This window comes from Corythoichthys intestinalis, chromosome 17 (assembly GCF_030265065.1).
Source record: "Corythoichthys intestinalis isolate RoL2023-P3 chromosome 17, ASM3026506v1, whole genome shotgun sequence".
NCBI classification, from domain to species: domain Eukaryota; kingdom Metazoa; phylum Chordata; class Actinopteri; order Syngnathiformes; family Syngnathidae; genus Corythoichthys; species Corythoichthys intestinalis.
The window spans coordinates 40,415,507-40,442,120 of record NC_080411.1 but is presented as its reverse complement, the minus strand read 5'-3'; the positions used below and the strand labels follow the sequence as shown (position 1 = coordinate 40,442,120).

The following is a 26,614-nucleotide window of genomic DNA, read 5'->3' as shown; positions in this document are numbered from 1 at the left end:
ACCGGTACCGGTCCGTTGCGCATTTGCTGCCGGGCCGCACATAAATAATATTTTATTAACGACCGCATTCTGGCTGAATTAACTTTGGCCTGTGCCCCTGCTTAACACATCAATATCCCTGTCTACTCTAGATATAATACTACAGTATAGATGAGAACGTCGTCATAGAAGTCCATTGAATGGACTGCAAGCAGCTGTTTTGAATATATAATATATCTATGTGCGCTTGTCATTCATAATAACGTATGACTAAGCCTCGGGCGCAGCACATTTGTTCCCCCACACTAGCAAAAATGACTGGAAAACAGACGTCTTTGGAGAGATTTTTTACGGCGAAAAAGGGCACCTGATGAGCCAGAAGATGAGCCTATAACCTCGAAGACCCACGAACTGCGAAGGAGTGGATTTGTGACCCGTTTGTGAATAAACCGAGTGATTCGAGCATGTCTGTGCAACAGGAGGATCAGCTTGTAGAGATCGCAATTGACGGCGACCTTAAACGTACATTTGAGACAATTAAAGTCATTCCGCAATATCCTGACAGCGCTACGCGAACACTGAAAACCTTGCTACAATTTCCAATATTGCATCTTTGTGAAGCGGGCTTCTTAATTAATGCTAAACGACACGGCGAAGGCGTTAACAGTGAGCTAGCGGTGTGCATCTAACATGGCAGGATGGGTCTGAGGAGAACTTTTATCCATCCACGATCAAACGTAAGTTAATATTCCTTTCTTTAAAGAAAGTTTGTTGTGTTTACTTTGGAATCGCAGCATTCGTGGCCATTCTTAATGTTACCCGCATGCGCAGAACCCCATAGTTGCAGTTTTTGATGGGTTGCAAAATTTGTCAAAAAAAAAAAAAAAAAAAAAGAGACCCAAATCACACCGGTCCGGGGGACCCCAGGGTTAAGGTAATACACCGTTTGATTCAAACCTTTGTTTTCAAAAACAACTAAAGGAACATTCTGAAAACTTCCAGAATAAATGTTTGGATTTTATTAGTAAATTTAAATTGCTACAGTATATTTGAACATAACATATATTAACCTACACAACAAATACAAACTTTTTTATAGTCTCTTAACTATCGTGGAATGCAAAAAAATAAACCCTTGTCTTAAAACCACTCAACATTGTTTGTCTAAATAAATAATCCTTTATCGTCCCTTTAAAAAAAAAAAAACAGGGAGCTATCCACTTCAGGGGGACACTGACGTACCCCTGGTCCTTGACTCACACTAAAGTATTGTAATATAAAAGGGATTTTGGAAAAAAAAAATAATGCAAAAAAAAAAAAAAAAAATCAGATATCTAAGGACCGATCTACATCTGAGGCATACAATACTAGACTACTCCAAGACTCGAACTAAAGTACCGTCATGAAATTCTGATGTGTGATTTCGTTTCACAGATTTTTTGGGATTTTTTTTTTATGTAAGTTCATATTCACGTCAGTGTCTCCCTGAAGCGGACCCAGATAGGTCCTCATTTATTTTATTTATTTTTTTAATAAAGGGACGTGGACTCGGAAGCCACCACGTCGCATTACCAGGATGCAGATAATGCAAACAATGATCCAAACGAGGGACGGCTAGCTTGACTTCGGTTTTCCTACTGTTAGCAAGTTCACACAGTTTAATGTTATATGCTAACTCTGATGCTGGGCGGACTTTCAGTCGTAAATTAGTGGTGTGTTTCCCACCTCCACAACAGTGACGTCTTTTTACATCAATTACAATGGCTGCTGCTGGCCGAAAAAAAAAAAAACTAACATCCCTCCTCTTCGAAGTGAGTGGAGGAGGCGGCATTTTTGTCAACGTGAATCTGCTGGGGCTGTGTGAGTGTGCGTGTTTGGCGCTGGGGGTCAAGTGATCAGCCAATCAAGCATACAGTGCCCTCCATAATTATTGGCACCCCTGAAAAAGATGTGTTTTTTAGCTTCTAATAATTTTTTTTTAATTCAAATAATATGGGACCATAATGGAAAAAAAGAAAAATCCAACCTTCAATACAAGTGCATTCATTCAGTGGGGGAAAAAAATCCCACATAAAGAAAAAAATATTTGACATCAAATAAAGTGTGTCACAATTATTAGCACCCCTGGTATTAATACTTTGTACAACCCCCTTTTGTTAACAAAACAAGGTCTGGGGACTGAGATGGCCATGGGAGGAGCTTGATTTTGTGTCTGGTGTAGGGCTGCAGCTATCGAATATTTTAGTAATCGAGAAATCGACTGAAAATTCTATCGATTAATCGAGTAATCGGATAAAACATTTTTTTAGGTAAAGAGCAATTATTAATATACATGAGAAAAGACATTTCATCTAATATTGAACCAATTTCAGTCAATGTCTATTTTCGATGTACATTGTCGAAAACAGCCAACAATTGGATCTCAGAGGTGACTAGAATGAAAAGACTAATTCACTGCTTTTACTTAAAAAAACTTCTAGATCTTATTAAAAAATATATGTATATTTCTTACCTAAAAATGTCATTACGCTTGATAACACACATCACTTAAAAGTTAGATGTTTTTCCCATGTGTTTCAATAGAATTTCCTTTTGTGTCAAGCTATTTTTAAGTTCTAGTTAAGTTTTAAGTTAGTGTAAACTGCAAGTCCTGATAGAATTTTGAGTTTTTGCAGTGTTCAAAATAAATGTACATATGATACCTGCTGTATTGGAGCATATTAGGGACCAGTGCTGCTTTGTGTTTTATCCAGCAATGACTACTGAGCTAAAATTGAGCTAAAATTGACAGTTAGCATTATTTTTTATTTTACACCCTCATCACTCTACAGCGCTATGTTTTCACAGATTAAATAAAGCCTGTATGTACGACACGTTAGCGACGCATCGACAGTGGTCATAATTAATAGAAAACTAGCCCTCCAAAGGGCTAACGTCACGTGAGCTAGTGACAGTAACGTTAATCTTATTTATTAGCGCTATGTAGTCTACTGCTTTAAGATGGCGGCTGTTTACTAACGCCGCCCTGTCTGTCATTTCGCATCTAGTTCTACATACATATGATATCTTTGAGACGCATCAGAACTTAGCTACCTGCTACAACTGTAGCATCATGCGGGCGTATTTTGTAGCAACGTCGGCGTAGCTTGTAGCGGCTGTCAGCTGCAGTAAGGTACGGTATTTTTTTTTAATTGGTTCTTCCTCTATGCACGTGACGTCAGCACGTTGTCCCGCATTAAAAGTACTCCGGCAAAACGTGATGCTTAGAGCTGGCAAAATTTAAACGATTCCTCGAGGTGAATAAAATTACTCGGATCAGTTTTTTAACTCGAGTTACTCGAGTTGCTCGAGTATTCGTTTCAGCTCTAGTCTGGTGAACCATTTCTGTGTAGATTTGGGCATATGTTTAGGGTCATTGTCTTGCTGAAAGACCCAGTGACGACCCATCTTCAGCTTTTGGGCAGAGGGCAAAAGATTTTGATTTAAAATGTCCTGGGATTTCCAAGCATTCATGATGCCATGCACCCTAACAAGGTTCCCAGGGCCTTTGGAAGCGAAACAGCCCCACAGCATCACTGACCCACCCCCATACTTCACAGTGGGTATGAGGTGCTTTTCAGCATGCGCATCTTTCGTGGCACGCCAGACCCACTTAGAGTGTTTGTTGCCAAAAAGCTCAATCTTGGTCTCACACAAAAATACACATGGTCCCAGGCTTCAACTGGGACCGTGTGCTTTGGTCAGATGAGACCAAGATTGAGCTTTTTTTCTGTCCAGCTTGCGTTTGGTACTATAAGTTAACGATAACAGATTTGCAGCTTTGATCTGGCCTTGGGAGCCTCGGTAGCTCTACTATCAAACAAATGTGTCAATCATCTTTAAACTTACATTGTGACAACTCATTGTGTAAGCCAGAGGCTGTTCTTAGCAGCGTGATCATCAAAACGTGAGTGGATTTGAGTGGACTCAATGAAGCATTTAATAAAGACAAGCTTTTTTCTAAGTTATTCATATTTAAGAATAATTCACATTATGATGGCAGCACGGTGGAACAGTAACATGTTTGGAACATTTTTTTACGGTATTGGATCGGGACACTGTATTGTCAGATTCTTAAAATCAGGTGACTCGAACGCAAAAATATGGAATCGGGACATCCTTAATGTATACTGTAAATGAGCGGATTTGTTGACTAATAGCGAAAATAATCAGTGAAGAGTTGACCAAGAAAATGATGGTTTATGACAGTCATTTTGTAAACATTAGATTATCGGGCCTATTAATATTAATTTTGGCACGGTGTCGGTGGATTGGGATGTGTGCGTTTGTTTCCACGCCTGTTTTGCCAGTATGCATAGTTTTGTTACTGTTCTAGAGGCCTTATTTTTCCATCACTGAGTGATTAACCTTACCATGGCAATTAGCAAATGTTTGCATTTTACAATGTTATGTTTACAAGTTATTGAGATGCCTTTTGGTTATTGATAGGCTTGCTGTCCTATACATGCTGGGTTAAATTGTTTCATGGACCAAGAAGACAAAAGTATCCTCTCCTGTTGCACCAAATGTTTTATCTGCTGACAATGCACAATACCTGTGGGGTTTATTTTTGTTTTAGTGCTGTGCTTATTGTTCAGGGGAACACATCGTCAATGATATTGACTGATTGATTGTGATTGACTCATATTATATTTATTTGAAATAAGTAATATGGGCACTATATTTGAAGTCAAAACTGTTTTTGGCTTTTATTGTTAATTATATTAATGGTCATGTCATCATGGAAATTCTGGTTAAGTCGAAGGCAAATCTATGCTGAATCCACCACTAGTATTTTTGACCTACAGGAGTTCAAAAACTCAGGTGAATATACATTTAAAAATCGTATATATATTATTGGTTATCATATCGGTATCGGCCTTAAGGAGCAGGAAGTTATTGATATCGGTTTCAAAAAATGGATATGGTTTACCCCTAGTAAACATTGAAACAATTTATTTTCACATATTATATTATACAAGGTCAGTACCAGTTCCTAGAGGACATTTTGCATTATTTAAAATCAACATACCATCATAATAGCCGAATAGCTGCGCGAAGAGAGGCGACGAAGATACAAGTAATGGGCTTCTCGGGACCAGCAGAACTTTCGATTGGACTTAAAAAGAGCAGCAGTAGTCTGGTCAGATCCGGGCTGGTCCCTGTGAGTGAAGGAAAAAAAAAATCACATGGTTTACAAGTGAAATTATCTTACACACACACTGTATTAGGGATGTCCCGATCCAATCACGTGATCGGAAATCGAGCCAATCGTGCCCTCAGAGGATCGGAATCAGGTGAAAATTAGTATTTTTCAATTTGAAAAAGATATTTGTTTTTCTGCTTCATGCACATACAGCCTTTCGCTTCCCTCCTGCTAGCTCAGCAGTGCGGCTAAACTTTTGTTTTGGTCACCAGCTGGTGTTTAAGTTAACGATGATTGACAGGTTTGTAGCTTTGATCTGGCGAGAGAAGGCTCAGTAGCTCTACGATCAAAGGCACAAATGTGTCAATCATCGTTTAGTTTGTTACACACCAGTCTGTGGCAGCTCATTCAAGTGAGAGGCTGTTCTCGGCAGCGTGAGCGTCAGTGAATTTGAGAGGACTCACTTAATTAATCATTTAATAAAGACAAGAATTTTTTTCTACTTTATTCTTGGTTAAAAATAATTCACATTATAAAGGCGGCATGGTAGAACAGTGGTTAGCACACCCCCCTCACAGTTCTGTGCGCCTACATTTCATATTGGTGCACCTGAAGAAAAAAGTAAGTGTGGAGTCTTGGCAATATATATCCCAATGTTTTTCCAATAGAGTTTAGGCCTAATTTATATACAGTATATATATTTTAACTTTTTAGGGGCTAATAAGTAACAACATAATCCAGACATACAACGGCTTTGACAAAAGATACAAAAATATATACATTTTATAATCTGCAACACTCCCAGAAACAGCGAAGGAGGAAGTACTGTAAAAAGTACAGAACTGTAACATGTTTGGAACTTCTCGGTATCGGCAGATCCTCTAAATCAAGTGACTCGGATGCAAAAATATGTGAACGGGACATCCCTACACAGTATGGATTCAACATCTAAGAAATGAAATGAACAGGTGACAAATACGAAGTGGATCTGTCTTACATTTACAAACTATGTCAAATTACAATGCAATATACACTTAACAGACACACATCAAAAGGCATGTCTGGCGTTAAATCCGTTAACTGGTTAAAGCGTAACTAAACATCTTTTTCAGGGGCACGGTATGTTATAGGAAATTGACTTAAGTAATACAACATACACAATTCTTGGTGCTTATAGGTTAATAAGATTCTTTCAAATTTGAAAGACGAATGAAGTTGTGGACTACTGTGGTGTATAACCACATTCAGAACTGTATTAACGTGGTTAGAGACTACAGTCTTCTAGGCCTTGAGTAAATAGTTCTGAAAGTAAATAAATTTAAAATCCTTTAAATTATCTTTGGAGGACAAGTAGATGCTATGACATATTAATACAGATGGATTTAAAGATACCCATTCAAAAAGTGGCATACTAGTCAGCTTTAAACAGTAAAATGACACCTGAGCAAATATATGTTAGGTAAACATGTCAAACAGGTATGTCTTCACACCAAAGCTGAATGTTTCAACATTGCATTAGAAAATAAAATGACTAAAACAAAACACCTGTGCTTTCTCAATACAAGACAAGGTTATTGCAAATATAACATATATTTAAGTTGGTACGTTGTTAAACTTTTGTTTTTAACTGCACCTTGAATAATCCTGTCTTAAATTGAGCTCTACAAATACATTTGCTCTGCCTTGGCTGAACATAAACGAAAACAAAATACAGTACAATGATTTGCTAATACTGCTCAACCTATATTTAATTGAATACACTACAAAAACAAGATTTTTAATTTTGAAACTGAAACTAAATTGTTTTTAGCATTGACTTAGAATTTTATGGCTGCAACAATTTCCCAAACAACTGAATAGGGATGTACTGAAAGCAAAATTCTTGACCGAAACCTAAAACCGAATTTTGGAAACCTTGGCCGAAAACCGAAAGGCCGAAAAATACACATGCATATCATTCATTTTTTATTTAACTTTTTTTTTTTAATTATTATTTTATTTCATTATTTTCCAATTAATGCCCTTCGCCTTGGCATTCGTTCTACAACCCCAGAGGCTTGAGAAATTTACTTTGAAAGGTGCCGATTCTGAAACCCCATTGGAGGGTGCGTTCCTGGCAGCAGTGAACGCTGGAGTCATCACAGCATTCTGTTCAGTGGGTGGTGACACACACAAGAACACGTCACGGCTGATGAAACCTAGATAATGCGCTTTCTATGAAGTTTGGGACACTCGAAAAATTGGTATCACACCTCCATTTGCTAAGCTAAATAAGATCTCAATTTACGTTTGTGTGGAACTGTAGTTCAGAAAAACAACAAAAAACTACTGTGTTCTCGCCGAAACTTCAAAAGCTCTTAAAAAAAAGTTTATACAATCTCTCCAAACCTAAAAAATAAGACTTGGTGTTTTCTTGCGCAACAAGTGGAATCGATAGAGAGCCAGGCAAACGGGCCGAGCCCAGTGGTTGGGGATCACTGCTGTACATGATGTGACGCGGGACATCAATGGAAAGCAACTTCTGAACAAGCGTGTAGCAGTAATGAAGAAAAATTATTTCATATTCTTTCATTTAATGATTCATATATTTCTTTAACACCTCAAAATACTTTTCCAGCCGCGGACATGTTGGCTGTAAGCCAGTAGTGTTGCTTCTCGCCGTTTTTTGATTACGTCATCACAAGAGGACTATGGTTCTTTACACTAGGAGTGGGAACCTCTTGGTACCTCACGATACGATTTGCGATACAAAGCTATCGATAACGATGATCTGACGATATGCCGATACAACAATTATCGATACATTGGTCAGGAAATCATTCTATGATATTCTACAAATGACTAATAAACAGAAAAACAAGCTTCTGCTGTGAATTGGAATGAGTTTATCACTAGTAGACGTCCAATCCATTTGAACTGGGAGGGTGGCAGCGAATGAAAATTCGTTTATTCACTCCCATCCCTCCCACTTCAAACGGATTGAACGTCTATGGCCGTCAGTGGCAGCCAATACCAGGCAATGAGGTAATTTTGGGCCATTTAAGGTCATTTACGTGTTGATTTTCAGTTACTTCATGTTGAATATGGTGTATTTTAGGGGTCACTTCCTGTTTATTTTGAGTTACATGACAGAAGGTGACCTGGGAATCACTCAAATAAATAGGCATTGACTCAAACTCAACAGGAAATGACCTGTAAATGCCCTGAAAATTGGACAGAATGACTGTGAATGCTCTGGTTTTGAATGAACGAACGTTTCTAGTCTAAATGGATTGGGCATCGAGCACAGTCAATGCAGCCTTAGAGTTAGTGGAGACACTATTATGGTGGAAGATTTTGGTAGCAACTTGTTGGTTCCTTATTAGACATTGATACCTTTTTAAAACGATATCTTGATTCTTGACAGAAGCATATGGATAACCTTTGGGGATACAAAGTATCACGATGTATCACCATTTCGATATTTTGTCACACCCCTACTTTATACTACTAGGTGGTAAACTTTTAACCGAAAATGCAATTTTAGCTATTTTCGGCCGATTGTCTTCGGCGCCGAATTTTCGGTCACATCTCTACAATTAAGACAAGTGGCAAGAAAAAGAAAGTTGAGGAATGCTCATCAAACACTTGTTTGGAACATCCCACAGGTGAGCAAGAAAATTTGGAATTAGTGTGTGCCATGATTGGGTTTTTCCTTCTTCCTGCCTTCGACGGGGAAGGACGTGTTTCCTCCGTGCTCACGCTGCTGCTATCTTCGTCATCTTCGTCAGTCTAGTCTGTCTTCTTATTATTGTATTTTTTCCTCTGTGGATAAACTGTTGCTGGTCTCTCATACGAAAATGGATGTGACTAGTTGGTCTCTCAGTGCAATTGACAAGATTTTTTCAACAAGACATGGTGCACCAGGAGAGCAGTCTTGCCCAGATGGGACCTTTGCCGCTGGCTACGTGAGAGATTCATGGGATCAGTGGAAGCCAGCCTGTCCCACTGTCCTATCCGTGGAAGATATCAAGGTTATTTGGCGCCCTGCACTACCGGAAAGTTTCCAAGACGGCAGCTTTCAAGGAAATCAACAAATTGACCACGGATCAAACGGTGCAATTGAAGGCATTGGAGAACCACGTCAAGGCTCAGATTGAGAACTGGCTCTGTGGACTCACGATTCAGTCTGCGGAAGGATGGAGAAAAATGGATGCAACCTGGCGCCAGGTTGCGGAACTGTCGAGGCAGACAGCGACTCTTGGCAATGAGTTAAGGGACCCGAGGTCTCACCTGCGCCCTGAGGAGCATGATTTCGACTGAAAACCAACTGTATTTGGATTTATTAAATTACTTATTCGGCTTAATTCAATTATAAATTTCCTTTCCCTTTCCCGAACACCCTTATCCCACCCCTCCCTTCTCCTGGAGAGAGCCGCACAGTTGGCCCTATCTCTTGTCCTTGATTCTCTTCCCAAGGCCGGTCGCAGGGCCTTTCGACTCTTATTTTGTCTACAGACATGTACAAATTCTTACACACTTGGGCATACACACACACTCACACACACCCTCCCCCCCCTCCAGTACGCTACCGCCTTTTCTTACTAACACTGACCCCCCCCCCACCCCCTTCCTCCAGCCATGACTGGTAGTTTTCCTTTTTTTCGTACAAAAAATTCCTGCACGTGACCTGTGCATCGTGTCATATCCCTGCTATGTTGTATGATATACTGTATGTGTGTACTTAAACTTCTGTAACTGCTCTGTAATTCCTGAAGAAGAGAGAGAAGGCAGCGCAGAACGTCTGCAGCGGCCCGATGCTCACTCATCGAACGCAATTTCGTTGTCATCTGTAAAAGCTGGTGTCAATGACTAATAAAGATCCTATCTCCTGGGTAAAAATGGAGCTTCTTTGAATGTCTCAGTCATTCACAAGCAAAGATGGGGCGAGGTTTACCTCTTTGTAAACAATTATGTGAGGAAAATAGTTGAACTTCAGAAATTTCATAATCTACGGTCCACAATGACAACAAAGGTAAAGATGAACCTGTTTGGCGTATTTTTATTAGCAGTACCTCCCTACCAATCATGTCCAATGAAAACAGGTCCAAACCTGTGTGCTCCCAACGGAGCAGAATCCTTGCCGACCTGATTTGTCATGCACTGCAATAACCAAAATAATCTCTACTACACTGACATCGCTTTGAAGGCAAGTAGAGGCAAATGCAAGACAGAACGTGCTGCTTTTCACACACAGAACTGACTTGTCAAAGTATGAGGAAGATTCAACATCTCCTGTTACTTCTGAATATTCCGAAAATTAACTTTTGCAAAAGTTAACACGAGACCTTGATTCTGGTGCCAACAGTTTATTACTTTGCCAGGTTTTGTAAGACCAGTCATGACCAATCAGAATCTACCTTAAATCTGTTTACCATCCACTGTTTTTCTTTTTGCTGGAGCAATTTTATAGTTTGTACTTGTACATGACTACTCTGAATACAGCAATTAATTTAAGATTTTTTTCTCTGTGCAGGTTTATGTTAACATTAACTCTAATAAGTTTAAATCTTTTAGCCAAATAAAGGTTTAGCCTTCATTCTAAGTAATTACCAGTCAGTGCTGTTAGTCTTACTTTAAAAAAGTAATTAATTACAGTTAATTACTTCTCCCAAAAAGTAATTGCGTTAGTAACTCAGTTACCTGAATGTAAGAGTAATTAGTTACTTGGCAAAGTAACTGGTGATAATGTTCATGTTTTTTTTCCTCAAAAAAAAAAAAACAAAAAACAAAAACAGGTCACACAATGAGAAGTTTAAGGGACAACTGGCCCTAGCCCAATTCTTTACCCTAAATTTAACTGGAAACAGGGGTATTGCGGATATTGCGATAACTAGATAGTAACCTTTGCTATGTGTGGAAGTCATTTAATGTTGAGAATCAACCGTTAAAGTTGTTAAAATTGCTCCCGTTATTGCATTAGTTCCCTTTTGTCTACTTTTGACATGAGTAAGCTTTAAAACTATTTCATCATTTAAAAATAGATTTAAGTCAAGATTTTGCCATTTTAGGAGCATTTTAGCATTTAAGTTACTTAGGTTCGCGAGGAAGGTTCTCTACGACATAGCCTTCCTGAGAGGTCTACTGCTTTAAGATGGCGGCTATTTACTACGCATCTAGTTCTTTATTATACTTGTTGCTAATGCAGCCGTGTCTGTCATTTGCATCTAGTTCTGTATATATGTGATATCTACCGAAGCATCATGTGGGTGTAGTTTGTAGGCTATCGGCTACAGTCAGGTATTATTGGAGCCACCGAGCATAGTAGCATCACGTTTGCAATGGCATCACACTCCCTTGCCTCCTCCCCACTCCTGCTCTGCTCTCTCGTCTCCGTGAGTCCGTCTTTTTCCAGACTTTTCTTGCAGCATTTGCGGCAGTGCATAATAACGCACGCCTTTCCCGCCTCAGTAACGGCGTTGTCAAGATGAGAAAAGTAATTAATTAGATTACTCACTACAGATTGAAAATAACGCCGTTATATTCTAACGCCGTTATTAACAACACTGTTACCAGTAGATCAGAAGACATAGCGTGTTTTTTTTGCCCCCATAATGAAATAGATGTATTTTCACTTCTGGGCCGATCATCGGTGTGGATATTTGGAAATTTTACATTTACTGGTATCGACCTTTTTTTTATCTGACCGGCTAATAAGAAAAAAATCTATTTAAAACTGGGTTATTTCGGCTCAGATGCAGCCCGTATTTACTAGAGGTGGGAACCTTTGGGCACCTAACGATACGTTTACGATTCAGAGGCTCCAATTCGATTATAAATCGATTATTGACACAGCCTTCCAGAGAAGTCTACTGCTTTAAGATGGCGGCTGTTTATTAACGCCGGCAAGTCTGTCATTTCGCATGTAGTTCTCTAATAAATGTTCTAAAGCCATTGTCGTCTGTCATTTACCATCTAGTTCTATACACATATGATATCTATTATCTACCATAGCATTATGTGGACGTATGTTTGTAGCAACTAGGCGTTGTTTTTGCGTTGGCTGTCAGCCGCAGTCAGGTATGATTGTTTTTTTTTTTTTTATCTAGCGGCATGAGTTGAACATGATATTTATTCTCGGTCCGTTCCTTATTGGGTCCCGAAGACCGCGTTGACTAAGAGTGTGACAATATCTCGATACAGCGATATATCGCGATATTTTGCAACCCGATGGGTTATCGATATGCTCCCGCCAAGTATCGATACTTTTATTTAACATATTGGCCATACAATGGAGTATGGATGCTGTAAACTGCTCAATGTTTGTTGAGCAATTCCTTGGCGGTCCACTAGGGGGCGCTCAGAAGTGGCGTTGAGGGTAAAGTGCGCACAAGTTGTCTAGAGAAGGAGAGGTAGCTCCAAGTGGGTTGAAAAAATAAAAAAGCTCCGTGAGAACGGTGGAGGAAAAAACGAGAAAAATATTGCTGCAAATCACACATGGGGACACATTTTAGATTTTACACCAACAAGAAAGGAAGTAAGGTGAACAAGGACTTTGCTGTATGCAAGAATTGTCTAAGAAAAATAAGTTTCACTGGGAGCTGGTGACGTAGTGGACACCGGAGTTTGTGAGCTTCGCTTTCATCACTTGAGGTAAGAAAGTTTTGCAATGTAATTGACTTTTTAATTTACATGTATTATTTTGATGACATTTGATGTTGAATGATATAAAATAAACCAGGACCCTAAACTGGATGAAAATGAATATCGAACAAGCCCACATGAATTTACCGATTTATTTGATATTATTTCAGAACCACTTTCCATCTAGTTTACTACACAAACTGTTATTACTGTCATTTTGATACAATAAGCTATAAAAATGGTTTGAATAGGTTCCAAGATATATAAAGTGATGTGCATGATAATTAATGTAGCCTACATATTAAAAATAGGTATTTATTGAATTTTTAATTTCTATACATTCAATTCATATTTTTTTTAATTCAATACTTCCAACACAAAAAAAATCAGGATTTCAACTCAAGCACTATGAAGTAGCTAATATTTTTTGTTTTATTTTGTTGTTTTTAAGGTGAGGAAGACTGTGACTGAGCAAGTCTGACATCTTAAATGCTGAAGCAGATGGCGGAAGTGCTCAAACCAAGCAACAAAGGTCATATACAAAGAAAAGACCCACCAGTTTTATCATTGCCCCACTCCAAGCTCAACTGCTGACACCTACGGCACTTTTTATTTATTTATTTTTTTTAAAGATTTAAAACTTTAAAGAAATTAAGGGTGCCCGTCATCATGATCTCTCAAAGTGATATCAGTGGTCGTGGTTTGTTTCCTCTATATAAGCAGGGGCACAATTTGCAGTAGATTTATATTTTACAGCAATGTTGCACAGAAAAGGTGTCACTGTTTAATAAATGACTTAAACAGTATTTTTTCAAATTTTTTTTTTTTTTTTAATCGTTTCAACAGTTGTATCGTAGAATGTCATGTATCCAATTTCTGACCAATATATCGATAATCGCTGTATCGTGATATAATCGTTATCGTGAGCCTTGTATCGCGAATCGTATCGTATCGTGAGGTCCCCTGAGGTTCCCACTCCTAGCGTTGACTGTGTTTTATTTCCTCTTTACCTGGTATAATTCAATAATTGGAATTTGTGAATCGTTGTCAATTCTTCCACAGCCGAATCGCGAATAATCTAAGAATCAGAAATTTTGCACGCCTCTAGTATTCACCCAGTCCGCTGATATTACTTACTTTATAAAATCTCTCGGAGCAAGTTTTTATTTGCATTTACTGTACTAGAGAGAATGCTGAGAGCTCCTGCACTTTTGTTTTTGTTTGAAGTTAAAACAAAGTTAAAATTTAATTATAACTGAAATAATTTATTTTAATTGTGAAAAAAATTCAGGGTGTTTTTTTTTTAACTTTGCTTTTTTAACTTTTAAGGTGCTGCTGAGCCTGAGAACTCCCTTTATTTTTTTTAAATTGTATTTTCTGTCGATATTTTTCAGAGAGCTATTTATTTAACCTTTTATTCAACTTATAAGAGATGTTTCTGAATCTAGGAAATTCAAGCACTTCTGTAGCTATTATTTTCTATTTGTGTGATTCATTAAACAGACTTTAGGCATTTCAATTAATTTCAGTGTTTGCATAATTTAATTTTTTAATGCCAATTTTTACACCTTTACGGCAAATGAATATCGGCTGCAAAAATTGGTTATCGGCCCCTGTAACTACTATTAATCGGTATCGGTCCTGAAAACCCCATATCGGTCGATTTCTAATTTACAGTAGTTAATAAAAAAATAAATAATATTAAAGCGGAAATTCAGAAATCTTGACATTAGGCTTAATCTTTGAGTTAGCGGGGGTTAAATTAGTCTGTAGAATTGATTTCAACAATTTCCATGCAGTTTGTTAGTTATTTATTCATTTCAGGGCTCCGGAGTGGCTAAGCTAGCGTGTGAGTAGCATGCCGATTAAAAAACTATATTAACAGATCTAACATAGTAAAATAAATTCTAAATGAAGATCGTTTTCCAGAATACCCAGGTGGCCAAAACAATGTCACACCATACTGCCGTAATTCATTCATTTCTGCAGGACTATTTTTAGATGCGTAATGCGACCACAATAGAGAGGAGAGCTTCAGCCACTCGTGCTCAGCCTTCATTCAAGGAAGGTGGGAGGTCAGACTTATCCCACTCGGATGGTACCAGTTGCGACCTCAAAGCGTTCCAAGCGTTTTTTATTTTGGCTATTAAAAGACATGTTGACCTTCAGCAAACCTGCCTTCTTGTAAGCGATCAAATAGTGGAGGAAAAACGTCGGCTAAGGTAAATAGACCACACTGTAAACTGCCTTTTTAAGTTTTACTATTGACAGTCTGCTTTTCGACCTGCAGCGCATTTTGTCGAGTGACGTTTGATTGAAGCAACTCGTGAAGTCGGGGTTCTTTTCCTGACTTTGAAACTAGGGCCTCCCAGTTCAAGTGGCGTTCCAATGATATTTTTCATGGTTGGAGGTTGGAAGACTCCCGATTTCCCAACTTCTTCGAATGAAACATCAGTCTACGGAGTCTTGACTGAAGAACGGCAACATAGTGAAACGTGCATTTAAAGCAAGGGCTTAGTTTTGCATAGGGACATAACACTTTTCAGGATGCTGAAATTGTCCCCACCAACTTTTAAGCAAACCTATTTGCATTATATAATGACTTCAGGTATAGAGGTAATTTAGATTGTCTTCCCATATGTTGTAAGGATAGAAGTGACCCTCCCAGTATTAAGTTAATTACAGTACTTTCATTATGTTCAGACTTACACTGACCCCTTTTCACTTGAATTTTTTCCCTCAAACGCACGTTTGATTGGTTGATGACTTGACGACCCCCCCCCCACACACACACACACACACAAACACAAGCATTACAGCCCAGACAGAAAAACAACATGCCTCCTCCTCCGCCCCCTTCGGAGACGACGGATATTAAAAGTTTTTTTTTCCTGCCACCAGCATCTACTGTAAGTAAAGTAAAAAGATGTCAATGTTGTCGAGGTGGGGAACACACCACAAATTTTGCTACTGAAAGTCCGACCTGCATCAGAGTTACCATAACAATAATCTACAGGGTGTCCCAAAACATAACCAAATTGTCTATGGATTTCTTTGTAGCTTAAACTCACTGAATTAATGATGACAGCCAGACGTATGTATGTATGAAAGTATGAAAATGCCGTTCAAGTGCAAACACGTCAAGTTATCAGGTGCAAACGGGTGTATACGTTTAACTCTAGGAGGAAGCTGCTTTGAAAGAAATATCCTCCTGTAAATTTTATACTTTTAATGTTAATAAAACTGTAAGAAATGTAGTGAACCAAGGTTTACCCCCTTCTCCCTCGTTTTCATTTTTATTTTATTTATGTGGTCTTAAAAAGGCCCAAAGCAGCTTTCATTTTTTTGTTGAGTTGGGCTGTGCTTGTGGACAAAAGCAGTAGTGTTTTACTTGAAGAGAGGCTCCATTTTTATTCATTTTTGTTAGGGTTAGAATTATCTTCTTCACCAATATTGAGACCAAACCTATGCCCTTGATTTAAAGGCTGTGGAAACAGAAGACAAGGGCAATTGAGAGTTTCCACAAATTCCCTATGAAGAACGAGGAACATACAAACTGTGGATACGACATAAACACACCGGTGGATAAAATATCACTCCGCTCTGCAGCCTGTTACCTCCAGAGCTGCTGAATTACAAATGTTGCTGCTTCAATTATTGACATGCATTGGTAAGTTTTAGTAACTTCATCTTGAAAACATAGCCAACACTATTGATTGCATGGGTCATCAGTGATTTTCATGCGTGCATATATTGCTTTTTATTGGCATGCTAGGACCTGGCCCTTTGACTCGTTCAATCAGTACCACTCCAGAGCCCTATAACGAATAAATAACTAACTGACTGTACGGAATTTGTTGAACTCCACCGACTAATTAAACCCCCGCTAACTCGAAGATTATGCCAAATGTAAAAAATTCTGAACTTTCCATTTAAAGCCAACAATGGACTGGAATCATCTGATAATACGTAGTTATTCGAGAAGAAGAAGATCAAATATCACTAATAACCAGCCTCTGCAACAGAACTATACAACATAACACAGAGTTTACTTGGATACAAGACACACAAAGTACTGGAACTCACCCAGGAGGTCGCCATAGTTTTCTGCCAGGTGGGAGAAGTTCTCGTTTGTTCAGAGGTACGATCCCCATTGCTGCTTGCATGATCGTAATGAACTTCTTAAACTTCATTTTCTAAAACTCCTCCAGTTCAGAGTATCACACGGATTGCATCATCGATTAGCAGTGTCCCATTTTCTAAAGAAGAAGACCAGAACCATCTCCACGTGCTTTCTCATCTCTCTCTCCATTGCAACGACTCTAAACTCCTTGCTGCTTCAAAGCACACAGTCTCTCAATGCTAACAAGCCTCAAAGCAGCAACGCTGCAGTGGCGTGACTACTACGAGTCCTGTCCCCCGACCACACACTCTGACAGATGTCCTTTTGGCTTCTCCCAGTGGTGGAGGATCAAAGGAAAACAAACGGCCACGCTCCTGCCAGGCGGTGGGCTGGCCAAGAGAGGATGACAGCACGTCACTCTTACATAATTGTGGAGCTTCTCTGAATATTAGACTAATGAAAACACAGCTTCTGCCATCACCGCGGCTGCTGCTGCTGCTGCCGTAGGGATAACTGTGGGATTAAGCCCTTGACAGATCATGCATGCTCCCCGCCCCCTTCTCCTCTAATCTCTCAACCAGGCTAAATCTTCTCACCATTTATACCCAGACAGAACCATACTACCTCACCCTTGCAACCACACACACCCCTTCAGCTGGTGCTGACCCTGTATGGTGGGGTTAACTCAGGACAGAACTTAATCTGCAAGTGATTGAAATTGTAAACGCAAATTTTACTGACCTGAAAAATATATCAGCATGTAAAACATTTTGAGATCACCATCATGATTTTCAGACCATAGGTATTATCATGCAGCAGCGCAATAAATTATGAGATCCATTCATTTTCTACACGGATTGTCCTCACGAGAATCGTGGCAAAGCTAGAGCCAATCGCAGCTGACTTTACAAAGAACATGGTCAGGATTTACATTCAAGGAGCTTGGGTGGTGACGATGGCAATGAGATTTGCTGCAAATTTCAGAAATCCTTGCGCATACCCATACTACGAGCGCAGTGGGGAGGCAGGGAAACAACGAGCAGCTATTTTTAAAAACGATTGGGTAACAAGAGCAGAAAACGAGGCAGGAGGGGGGCGAAAAAAGCATATACTGTAATACAATATTTGCCAGAAAGGGTACAGGAGGTGGGTGTTTTAAATAAGTCACGTGGAGGAACACGAGTTTACCTTAATCCGCAACCTACTTGCACTAGTTTTAGTCAAACCTCATTGCCTTTGTCTCTTACATTTGTTAAACCCACATAGATTTTTGACTGGGATTTCAATTTTTGTTTTTTTCTTTTTAAGGAAATTGTTTCTTCGCACATTCTTTTGAGAAGGATGGGGCAAAATTCAACATTGTTTGCCGATTGGCACATCTCAAGTGCAAGCAGAAGCATTGAAGAAGTGGCATTTGTGTTAATGCTAACCTTCCCCAGAGTGCTACCACCAGCAAACCTAAAAAATACAATTGAATGGTCAAGCAATGCTGTGTTTATACGGTGTACCAAATCCTAAAAGCCACTGGCAACATGTAGAACTGTGGAATTAATCGATTTGCATGTATTTTAGGCCTGCATAATATATCGTTTGAACATTGCCATCGCAGTGTGCGCATGTGCAATAGTGTCATCATAGGAAGTGCAATTGTTTTTTTTGTTTTATTTAACTTGTAAACTTTTGTTTCACTTCATAAAAGCAGCAAGTGTGCAGATCATAGATCCTGGATGACTTTTATATACAGCAAGACTGGATTATACTGCATTATATAAATTAGTGATAGACATTTCAGCTTATACTGAACCATTTATAGACAACCACTATCTTTATTTTAGATGTACACTGTTGAAAACAGCCAACAATTACATCTCAGATGTGACTAGATCTGACTTTTCATATTAAAAAATAATAATAATAATAATCTTATTTTCCAAAAAATGTCATTACGCTTGATAACAACCATCACTTAAAAATTAGGTGTTTTTTTTCCACGTTTTTCAATTGCATTTCCATTTGTATCAAGCTACCGTATTGGGCCGAATATAAGACGGCCCTGATTATAAGACGACCCCCTCTTTTTCAAGACTCAAGACTTTTTCAACACCAAATTAATTTTTATACAGAAAATAATTACAGTACATCTGAAACAAATGATGATAATATATTTAAGAGAAAAAGCATGTTATTTTGCCTCATTCAAATCTTAATATCTGAACATTTGAATAATATGTAAGCTAAAGCGCAATCACATTACTAAATGAATGGCTTCTGGTTTTTGAAATGTAAATAAACCAATCTATTGTGATAAAACAACAAAATTGCAATAACTGCATTAACCATCAAAGTGAAGTCAATGTAACTGCAGTCTTGAACCAAATCTGAATAAGGAAAACATTGCAATAAAATAATGCCAACTGGTTAAAACTTGAGAGTAGCTGAGATCTGTCATGACAGAACATCGCTTCAATGATATCTGGCGTCATCTAGCGTCGTGAATGGGTATAACGTCTAGAACGCGAATATAAGACGACCCCCACTTTTTCAGCCTTATTTCAATGCAAAAAAACACCGTCTTATATTCGGGCCAATACGGTATTTTCAAGCTCTCGTTCAAATTGTAAATCCTGATAAGATTCAGTTTTTGCAGTGTTCAAAATAAATGTATGACACATGCTGTATTTGAGCACATTAGGCACCAGTGCTACTTTGTGTTTTATCCATCAATGACTAATGAGCTAAAATTTATAGTTAGCTTCATTATGTTTTTATTTTCCAACCTCATTACTCTACAGCACTGTGTTTTTACAGATTAAATAAAGCCTGTATGAAAGACACGTTAGCCACGCATCGACAATAGTCATAATTAATAGAAACCTAGCCCTCCGAAGGCCTAATGTTACATTAGCAAGGTACAGTAACGTTAGTCTTATTAATTTGCACCACGTTAATTTGACTTTGTCTCGAGTATCGCTCCTCTGATCTCGGAGTAACCGAGCTGCTGGAGTTGCCGCACTGAAGACGCGCTGTAGTGGAATGCAAGTGCCGTCTTGCAGTGAATATATGAAACAGTGTTCGCCTTGGTGTCCAGCTTGAAATGGTCCCACACTAGTTTATAGTTTCAGCTCTACAAATGTGTTTATCATCGTTGCAGCCCAGTCTGAAGTGTGCTGTGCCAACTCATTCAATGATTAAGGGAGAGGCTGTTCTCGGCATTGCGAGGGTCAAAGCGTGAGTGAATTTGAGTGGACTCACTCAATGGAGCATTTAAAAAAGAATTTTTTCTACGTTATTCTTGTTTAAAAATAATTCACATTACGAAGGCGGCACAGTGAGACAGTTCCGGCTCCTGTGTGGTTTACATGTTCTTCCCATGCCTGTGTGGGTTTTCTCCGGGTTCCTGTTACATCCCAAAAAACCGTGCATGGTATGCTAAGGGTGTAACGGTACATGTATTCGTATGGAACCGTTTCGGTACATACTGTTCAGTTCGGAACGGGGGCAAACCGAACGAGCTTCGGACGTAATGTAACCCTTATTATTCTAGGCTGTGGGGCGATCGGGTTACAGTTTCTGCGTGTAGATTATATTTACTCCGTCTTCTCTAGTATAATGAGGACCAACACGGCAGGACAGTCTATTCTGCTTTATTTCCCCGCGCCGTGTGCAGGTCCAGGAACTCTCGTGTTCAACTCAAAAGCATCATACTACAACACAAACAGCTAGGAACTAATATTCAAATAGGAACTAAAATTACACAACAAAAAATATTAAATATAAATGAATACTGCATCACATCTCAAAACATAAATACATAATAAGATAAATAATAACCCATATAAATAAAATAAATTGAAATGAGCCAAAACAATAATAATACACAATTCCTGCGTACAGTAATAAGGCCCGCACGTGAAGCAGAGCATGCTGCAGCCGCGCACACCAAAACAAACAACAGCAAACAGCAGTAGTAGTGGACCTCATGGCTAATGCCGCTAGCATTAGCAATAACAGAGAGCTAGAGGACCCTCCCGCGACATTAAGGTCTCCCGTTTGGGAACACTTCGGCTTCCCGGTGAATTAGAAACTACCACAGGGACAAAGACAGGTTGATAAAAACAAAGTGGTTTGCCGCCATTGTTCAACCGACATCGGGTATGTTTCTGGTAACACGTCAAACATGTTAACCCATTTGAAACGGCACCACCCCAGCGTGAACATCGCTACAACGAAGAGAAGGACGAGCGTTGTACAAACAACGCTCCCCACCACATTTAAACAGCCGTTCTCCGGTGGGTCAGATCGGGCTAAAGCAATAACAAATGCCGTTGGTGTTTTTATAGCTGCAGATTTAAGACCCTATTCAGTGGTAGAGAACGCTGGCTTCAAACACATGATAAAGGTAATTGAGCCTCGGTATCAATTACCTTCTCGCCCACATTTTAGCAAGAAAATCATACCGGGCCTTTATGAAAAAATGAAAGCTGCTGTTACGGAAAATCTGTTATCTGCATCTGCCATTGCACTCACAACTGATGGATGGACATCCAGAGCTACAGAGAGCTATTTAACTGTGACTGCCCACTACATCACCCCTGAGTGGACTTTAGCAAGCTATGTTCTGCAAACTCGGCCCATTTATGAACAACACACCAGCACAATTCTAGCAGAGGGACTTAAGGGGACTGTATTGGAGTGGAAGCTCGAGAGGCCAGGAACAACAATTACTGTCACAACTGACAATGCAAGGAATATTGTAAATGCAGTAAAAGCTGGTCTGGGCCCCCAAATTGGATGTTTCGCTCACACAATAAATTTAGCTTCACAAAAGGCAACAGGACTTAACCCAGTGTCCAGAGTGCTAGGTAAAGTGAGAAGGATTGTCTCTTTCTTTCACCGTAGCTCAACAGCTGCACACATACTTGAAAACAAACAGGAGATGCTCAGTATACCAAAACACACCCTCATCCAGGATGTCCCCACTTGCTGGAATTCCAATAATGACATGCTGGAGAGGTACCTGGAACAGCAGGCAGCAGTCTACTCAGCCCTGACCGAAAAAGTCATCAAGAAAAACAAAGATATAAACATACTGTCTGACCAGGATGTGAGGATGGCAGAAGAGATAGTTGAGGTCCTTAAACCACTCAAAACCATCACTACACTGATAAGCACTGAAGCCACACCCTCAGCATCTATGATCTTGCCCCTCAAAACCACAGTGCTGAAATCTATGGAACCCAGTGAAGAAGACAGTCCAAATGTTAGTGAAGTCAAGGCTGCCATCAGAGACAACCTTGAGGACCGATACTCTGATTGTGAAGACTTCCTCCACAAATGTACTGCCCTAGACCCAAGGTTCAAGACCCTACCTCATGTTGATGATGCCTGTCGTGAGAGAATCTACAACATCCTCATCACAGAGATTGTGTTAATGGACGAAAAGGTATTGTAATCATTTTTGTTTGTAAAAATGTCTTTTAAATTTTAAACAAAGAAAATTGTGTTAATAGTACTCATTAAACATATTTGTTATTTTATTATTTCAATGTTATTGTATTTTGCAGAGTGAGGAGGCCACAGCGACATCAGCACCCAGTTCATCCTCAGGAGCAGGACACTCAGGGGCACAAGAATCATCTCCCCCTGTCAAGAAGTCTGCAATGACTGAACTGTTCGGTACACTCTTCAAGACTCAGGTGGGAGACAAGCCTACTTTACAGCTGGTGAAAGTAGAGGTTACCTCATACAAGGCAGTCAACTGCATTGCACTGGATTCTGACCCACTTCTGTGGTGGAAAACCAATGAGGCCATCTTTCCTCTTACTGCTAAATTAGCCAGACACTACCTTGCCATACCTGCTACCTCCGTGCCCAGTGAGAGGGTATTTTCCACAGCTGGAGATATTGTAACTGCAAGCAGGTCTGCTCTTTCTGCAGATAATGTGGATAAGCTGATTTTTCTAGCAAAAAACATGAAGATTGAGTGAAAGTCATCAGGGCTAAAGATGGGGGGGGGGGGGGTAAAAGTTAATATAAGAAAGTTGAAACTGTTCAGTATTGCAACTGTTCAATTTTGCACGTCACATATTTTTAGTGAGCCAATGTTATTTATTTTTATTTTGTTTTTCAAAATATTTGAATTTCAGAATATTATATTTTCTATTTTAAGCAGAATTCTAGCTTTGTTCAGGCTAATGTTCCTATTGTTTAACGCATAAAAGTTTGTAATAAAAGACGAGCACATTTATATTTTGCATTTTGTTTTTTTACTGTACCGAAAATGAACCGAACTGTGACCTCAAAACCGAGGTACGTACCGAACCGAGATTTTTGTGTACCGTTACACCCCTATGGTATGCTGATTGAACACTCCAAATCTAAATTATCCGTCGGTGTGAGTGTGTGTGTGAATGGTTGTGTGTATAGATTGGAGATCAACCGATATGGGTTAAGATACAGATTATTAGTAGTTAAAGGGGCCGATAAGAGATTTTTGGAGATATTCATTTGCAGTAAAATTGTAAAAATTGGCGTAAAAAAATTGAATAATGCAAACAGTGAACTTCACTGAAATGCCTAAATATAAAAATAATATTTGATGATAGGCGGTGGCGTGGTTCAGTGGTAGAGTAGTCGTTCCCCAACCCAGAGGTTGTGGTTTCGATTCTCCGCCCTGATGACCTCGTTTGAGTATCCTTGAGCAAGGTACTAAACCCCACGTTGCTCCTGGTGCTGCGTCACCAGTATGTGGATAAGGGTATAGTGTGAAGCGCTTTGAAGGCCTTAAAAAAGTGGAAAGATGCAATACAAGTCTAACTCCATTTACCATTACCATTTAACCAGTCAGAGGACGGGGTGTATACTCATGCAGGAAAGAAGCACGGCTGCATCTGAGCCGAAATAACCCAGTTCTAAATTGATTTTATTTTTTCATATCAGCTGGTCGGATTAAAAAAGGCCGATATGGATATACAGTATATACGTCCAATTTCCAAATATTAGCCCCAATAATCGGTCTATCTCTAGTCTATATGTACCCTGCGATTGGCTGGCAACCTGTTCAGGGTGTACTCTGCCTTCTGCCTGAAATTAGAGTTGATAAGCTCCAGCACTCCCGCGACACTCGTGAGGATAAGCGTTTTAGAAAATGAATGAATTGAGAAATTATATTAATGTTATGGTGAGTGATTTAAAGTATGGTGTTAAAAGTGATGCAATGAAAAATGTGGGTGTGCCTACATTTTGTGCTGGTGCACTTTAAGAAAAAAAAGTTAGGTGCAACCAATCCAAAAAGTAAGTGTGGAGCCTTGGCAATATATACAGTATATATCACAATGGTAATGTTTTCTAATATCATTCAGGCCTAGAAATTCAGCTCATCAAATTTTGTTTTAAATTTCTGAAGTGTCAACACTCAATTTAAGAGCAGAAGAGTGTTATGTCAATATTTAACTTGGTGGTTGTAAACCAGCTGCAAGCCCAAGGACTGAAGCAGCTGAAGCAATCTAACAGCAGGATGGTCTACTGCCTCTGGAGAGAACAGAGGTTTGTTGTTATTTGTAGATTGACTACACTGGCTTAGAGGGCAGCGCTAAACAGAAAATCAGAATGTTTCTTAACTACAGCTCCATGCATGTCTTGAATAATGTTGAATTTAAATAACAAGGAACATACTGTAGATAGGGAAAGATACGTATTGATGTTCAGGTGAATTTCTTTGAGTGTTGCATTTGCATGTGACAGTTACCATCGTTTACAATAAACAGTGCAGCTTGAGTGTCACAATGAGGGCAAGTGTGAAGTAGGGATGGGAATTTCAGGGGCCGTTTACATGGAGACTCTCCGAGAATACGAAAAAGTTCCATTCCATTCGAACAATGTCGCAATTCCGCATGAAAACGATGTAGTATTCATGCCAGGCTCTAGGGGACAGTGCAGATTTACAGGGCGGCAAAGAATGATGCACTTTGACCCCACCAAGCGCCCTCAGCCCCGAAAAAAAATATGCCCGCCCACTCGAAGCAATGGCATTTTTCTTTTGTTCAAAAAGGCACAAAAATTGAAACATTCAACATATTTAATCTAAAAACATTATTAAAACAGTAAATTAAAGCCGACATTCCGCCATATTTGCTGTTTTTAATGTTTAGTAGCACCGCTGCGCACGCCCAATATGACTTGTACGAGTGCTGACGTTATCAGCGCGGTCTCGCACCGCGAGAGCCTTTGATATGCATGCCGAGGAAGCCCCCCCTCAAACCCCCGCAATCGGATTCCTACACTTTGGAGGCAGGATTCAGAATGTTTCGTCTTCGCCGACACCATATGCACGCGAGGCCGCCCCGCAACACAGTCGTTGCGTTTTCGTGTCGCAGAGTCGCCATGTAAACTGCCCCTCAGACATGTCCCGTGTTGGCGACTTGGCACTCGCTGTGCGTGGAGGGAGAGGGATGGGATTTTATAACCCGGATATTATGTCATTTTTGGTCAGTATCGGCATAAAAATAAACCACACATTTCCAAAGATGGACGATAAACTGTCTCTTCTTCGGTTCTAAGATTCAGTGGCAAATTAATTTCATTATGTTTCCAGATTAACTTTGCTATGTTTTTAGTTTGCCATGTTAATAATTGCGGTGTTTGTTTATCACGAAGAAAGAGGAAATGACGATCGGCCCACTATGATATTTACGTTGTCATCCTTTGCGCTGTAACCGGGGAATTTACTGGCTTCTTCCATGCATGTCGCCTACCGATGAGGTCCCACACATTATACTAAGACGCGACCCGGTTAATGTCCGTGTCAGTCAATTGCCTTCAGACATAAGGGCTACCAGAGTTCAGCGTATGTCTGAAAGGGGCTAATGATGCTGCTTTTAACCGACTAGTAAAATAAGAAACGTTTAATTATGAGTAGGCATGTACCGGCTTACCGTGGTATGAAAACGTTGTTGTTTCAAAACCACTAACATTTTCCATCATACCGTAGTACGGTATTCGTTATTTTTCATGTCCCAAAAATGCAGCCAGAATTGGCTTGGTGCAGCAGCGCTCACCCCATCCCCTGTTTATTGCTGTGTGTGTCAGTGACGCTATTATGCTAAACAGCCAGCGAACCCAAAAACAAAACACTCCAAACACATTGCGTACTTTTCTTCAATTTATTGGGCTCTCAAATTGTGGTAAGTGAAATATACAAAATGAATACATTTAAAACGTTGTACAATTGTATTTTTCCACGTGTGAGTAGCTTCAACAGGTTAGCACCATGAAAAACTTTGCCAAAAACAAGACACACATTTTCCTTTCAAATTCAATATACAAACTAACTAATAAACTTACAAGGAGGAATGTTAGCCTAGGCCTAGCTGGGAGAGCAACTTTGTCGAGGTTTTAAGTCTCACAGCCGCTGAGTGAGAAACAGGCATCAATGAATGGGGAAAAAAGGATAGCGTCAAAGACTGCTAATTGCGAAAGATGATCTGCCCTAAATACAAATCCACGTTCGCTAGACGAGGAGAGGTCTCACTCCCACTGTTTTTTTTTTTTTTTGATGAAACCTTTCCACAACAATATTTACATTTTAACTAACTTATTCATTTTAACTAACTTATTAACTTAAGAATTCTTTATGTTCTTTTTTAACAAAGTGGCTGAAAATGGCAAAACTTCACTTGAACTTGCGGCTCCTCAAAAAAACAAAA

The 26,614-nt window shown here is 39.4% G+C and overlaps 1 protein-coding gene and 1 long non-coding RNA gene across 7 annotated transcripts in view; one reads left to right on the top strand and one right to left on the bottom strand.

Moving 5' to 3' along the window:
• Positions 1–26,614, bottom strand: part of tjp2a (tight junction protein 2a (zona occludens 2)) — a 92,669-nt gene that overhangs the window by 55,027 nt on the left and 11,028 nt on the right. For 2 of the 6 annotated variants that reach the window (XM_057818251.1, XM_057818253.1), the window contains exons 1-2: positions 16,874–17,398; positions 5,051–5,180 (exon numbers count right to left, since the gene is read on the bottom strand). The exons of 1 other annotated variant lie outside the window; for it this stretch is intronic. In XM_057818251.1, the coding sequence (XP_057674234.1) occupies positions 5,051–5,180; positions 16,874–16,980 (237 nt within the window). In that variant the 5' untranslated portion in view covers positions 16,981–17,398. Of the gene's footprint in view, positions 1–5,050; positions 5,181–16,873; positions 17,399–26,614 lie in introns of those variants that run through there. 3 more of the 6 variants (XM_057818252.1, XM_057818254.1, XM_057818257.1) reach the window with 2 other exon arrangements.
• LOC130905151 (uncharacterized) lies at positions 12,526–13,593 on the top strand. The gene is made up of 2 exons (XR_009061054.1): positions 12,526–12,796; positions 13,239–13,593. It is a non-coding gene; the product is annotated as an uncharacterized LOC130905151 (long non-coding RNA).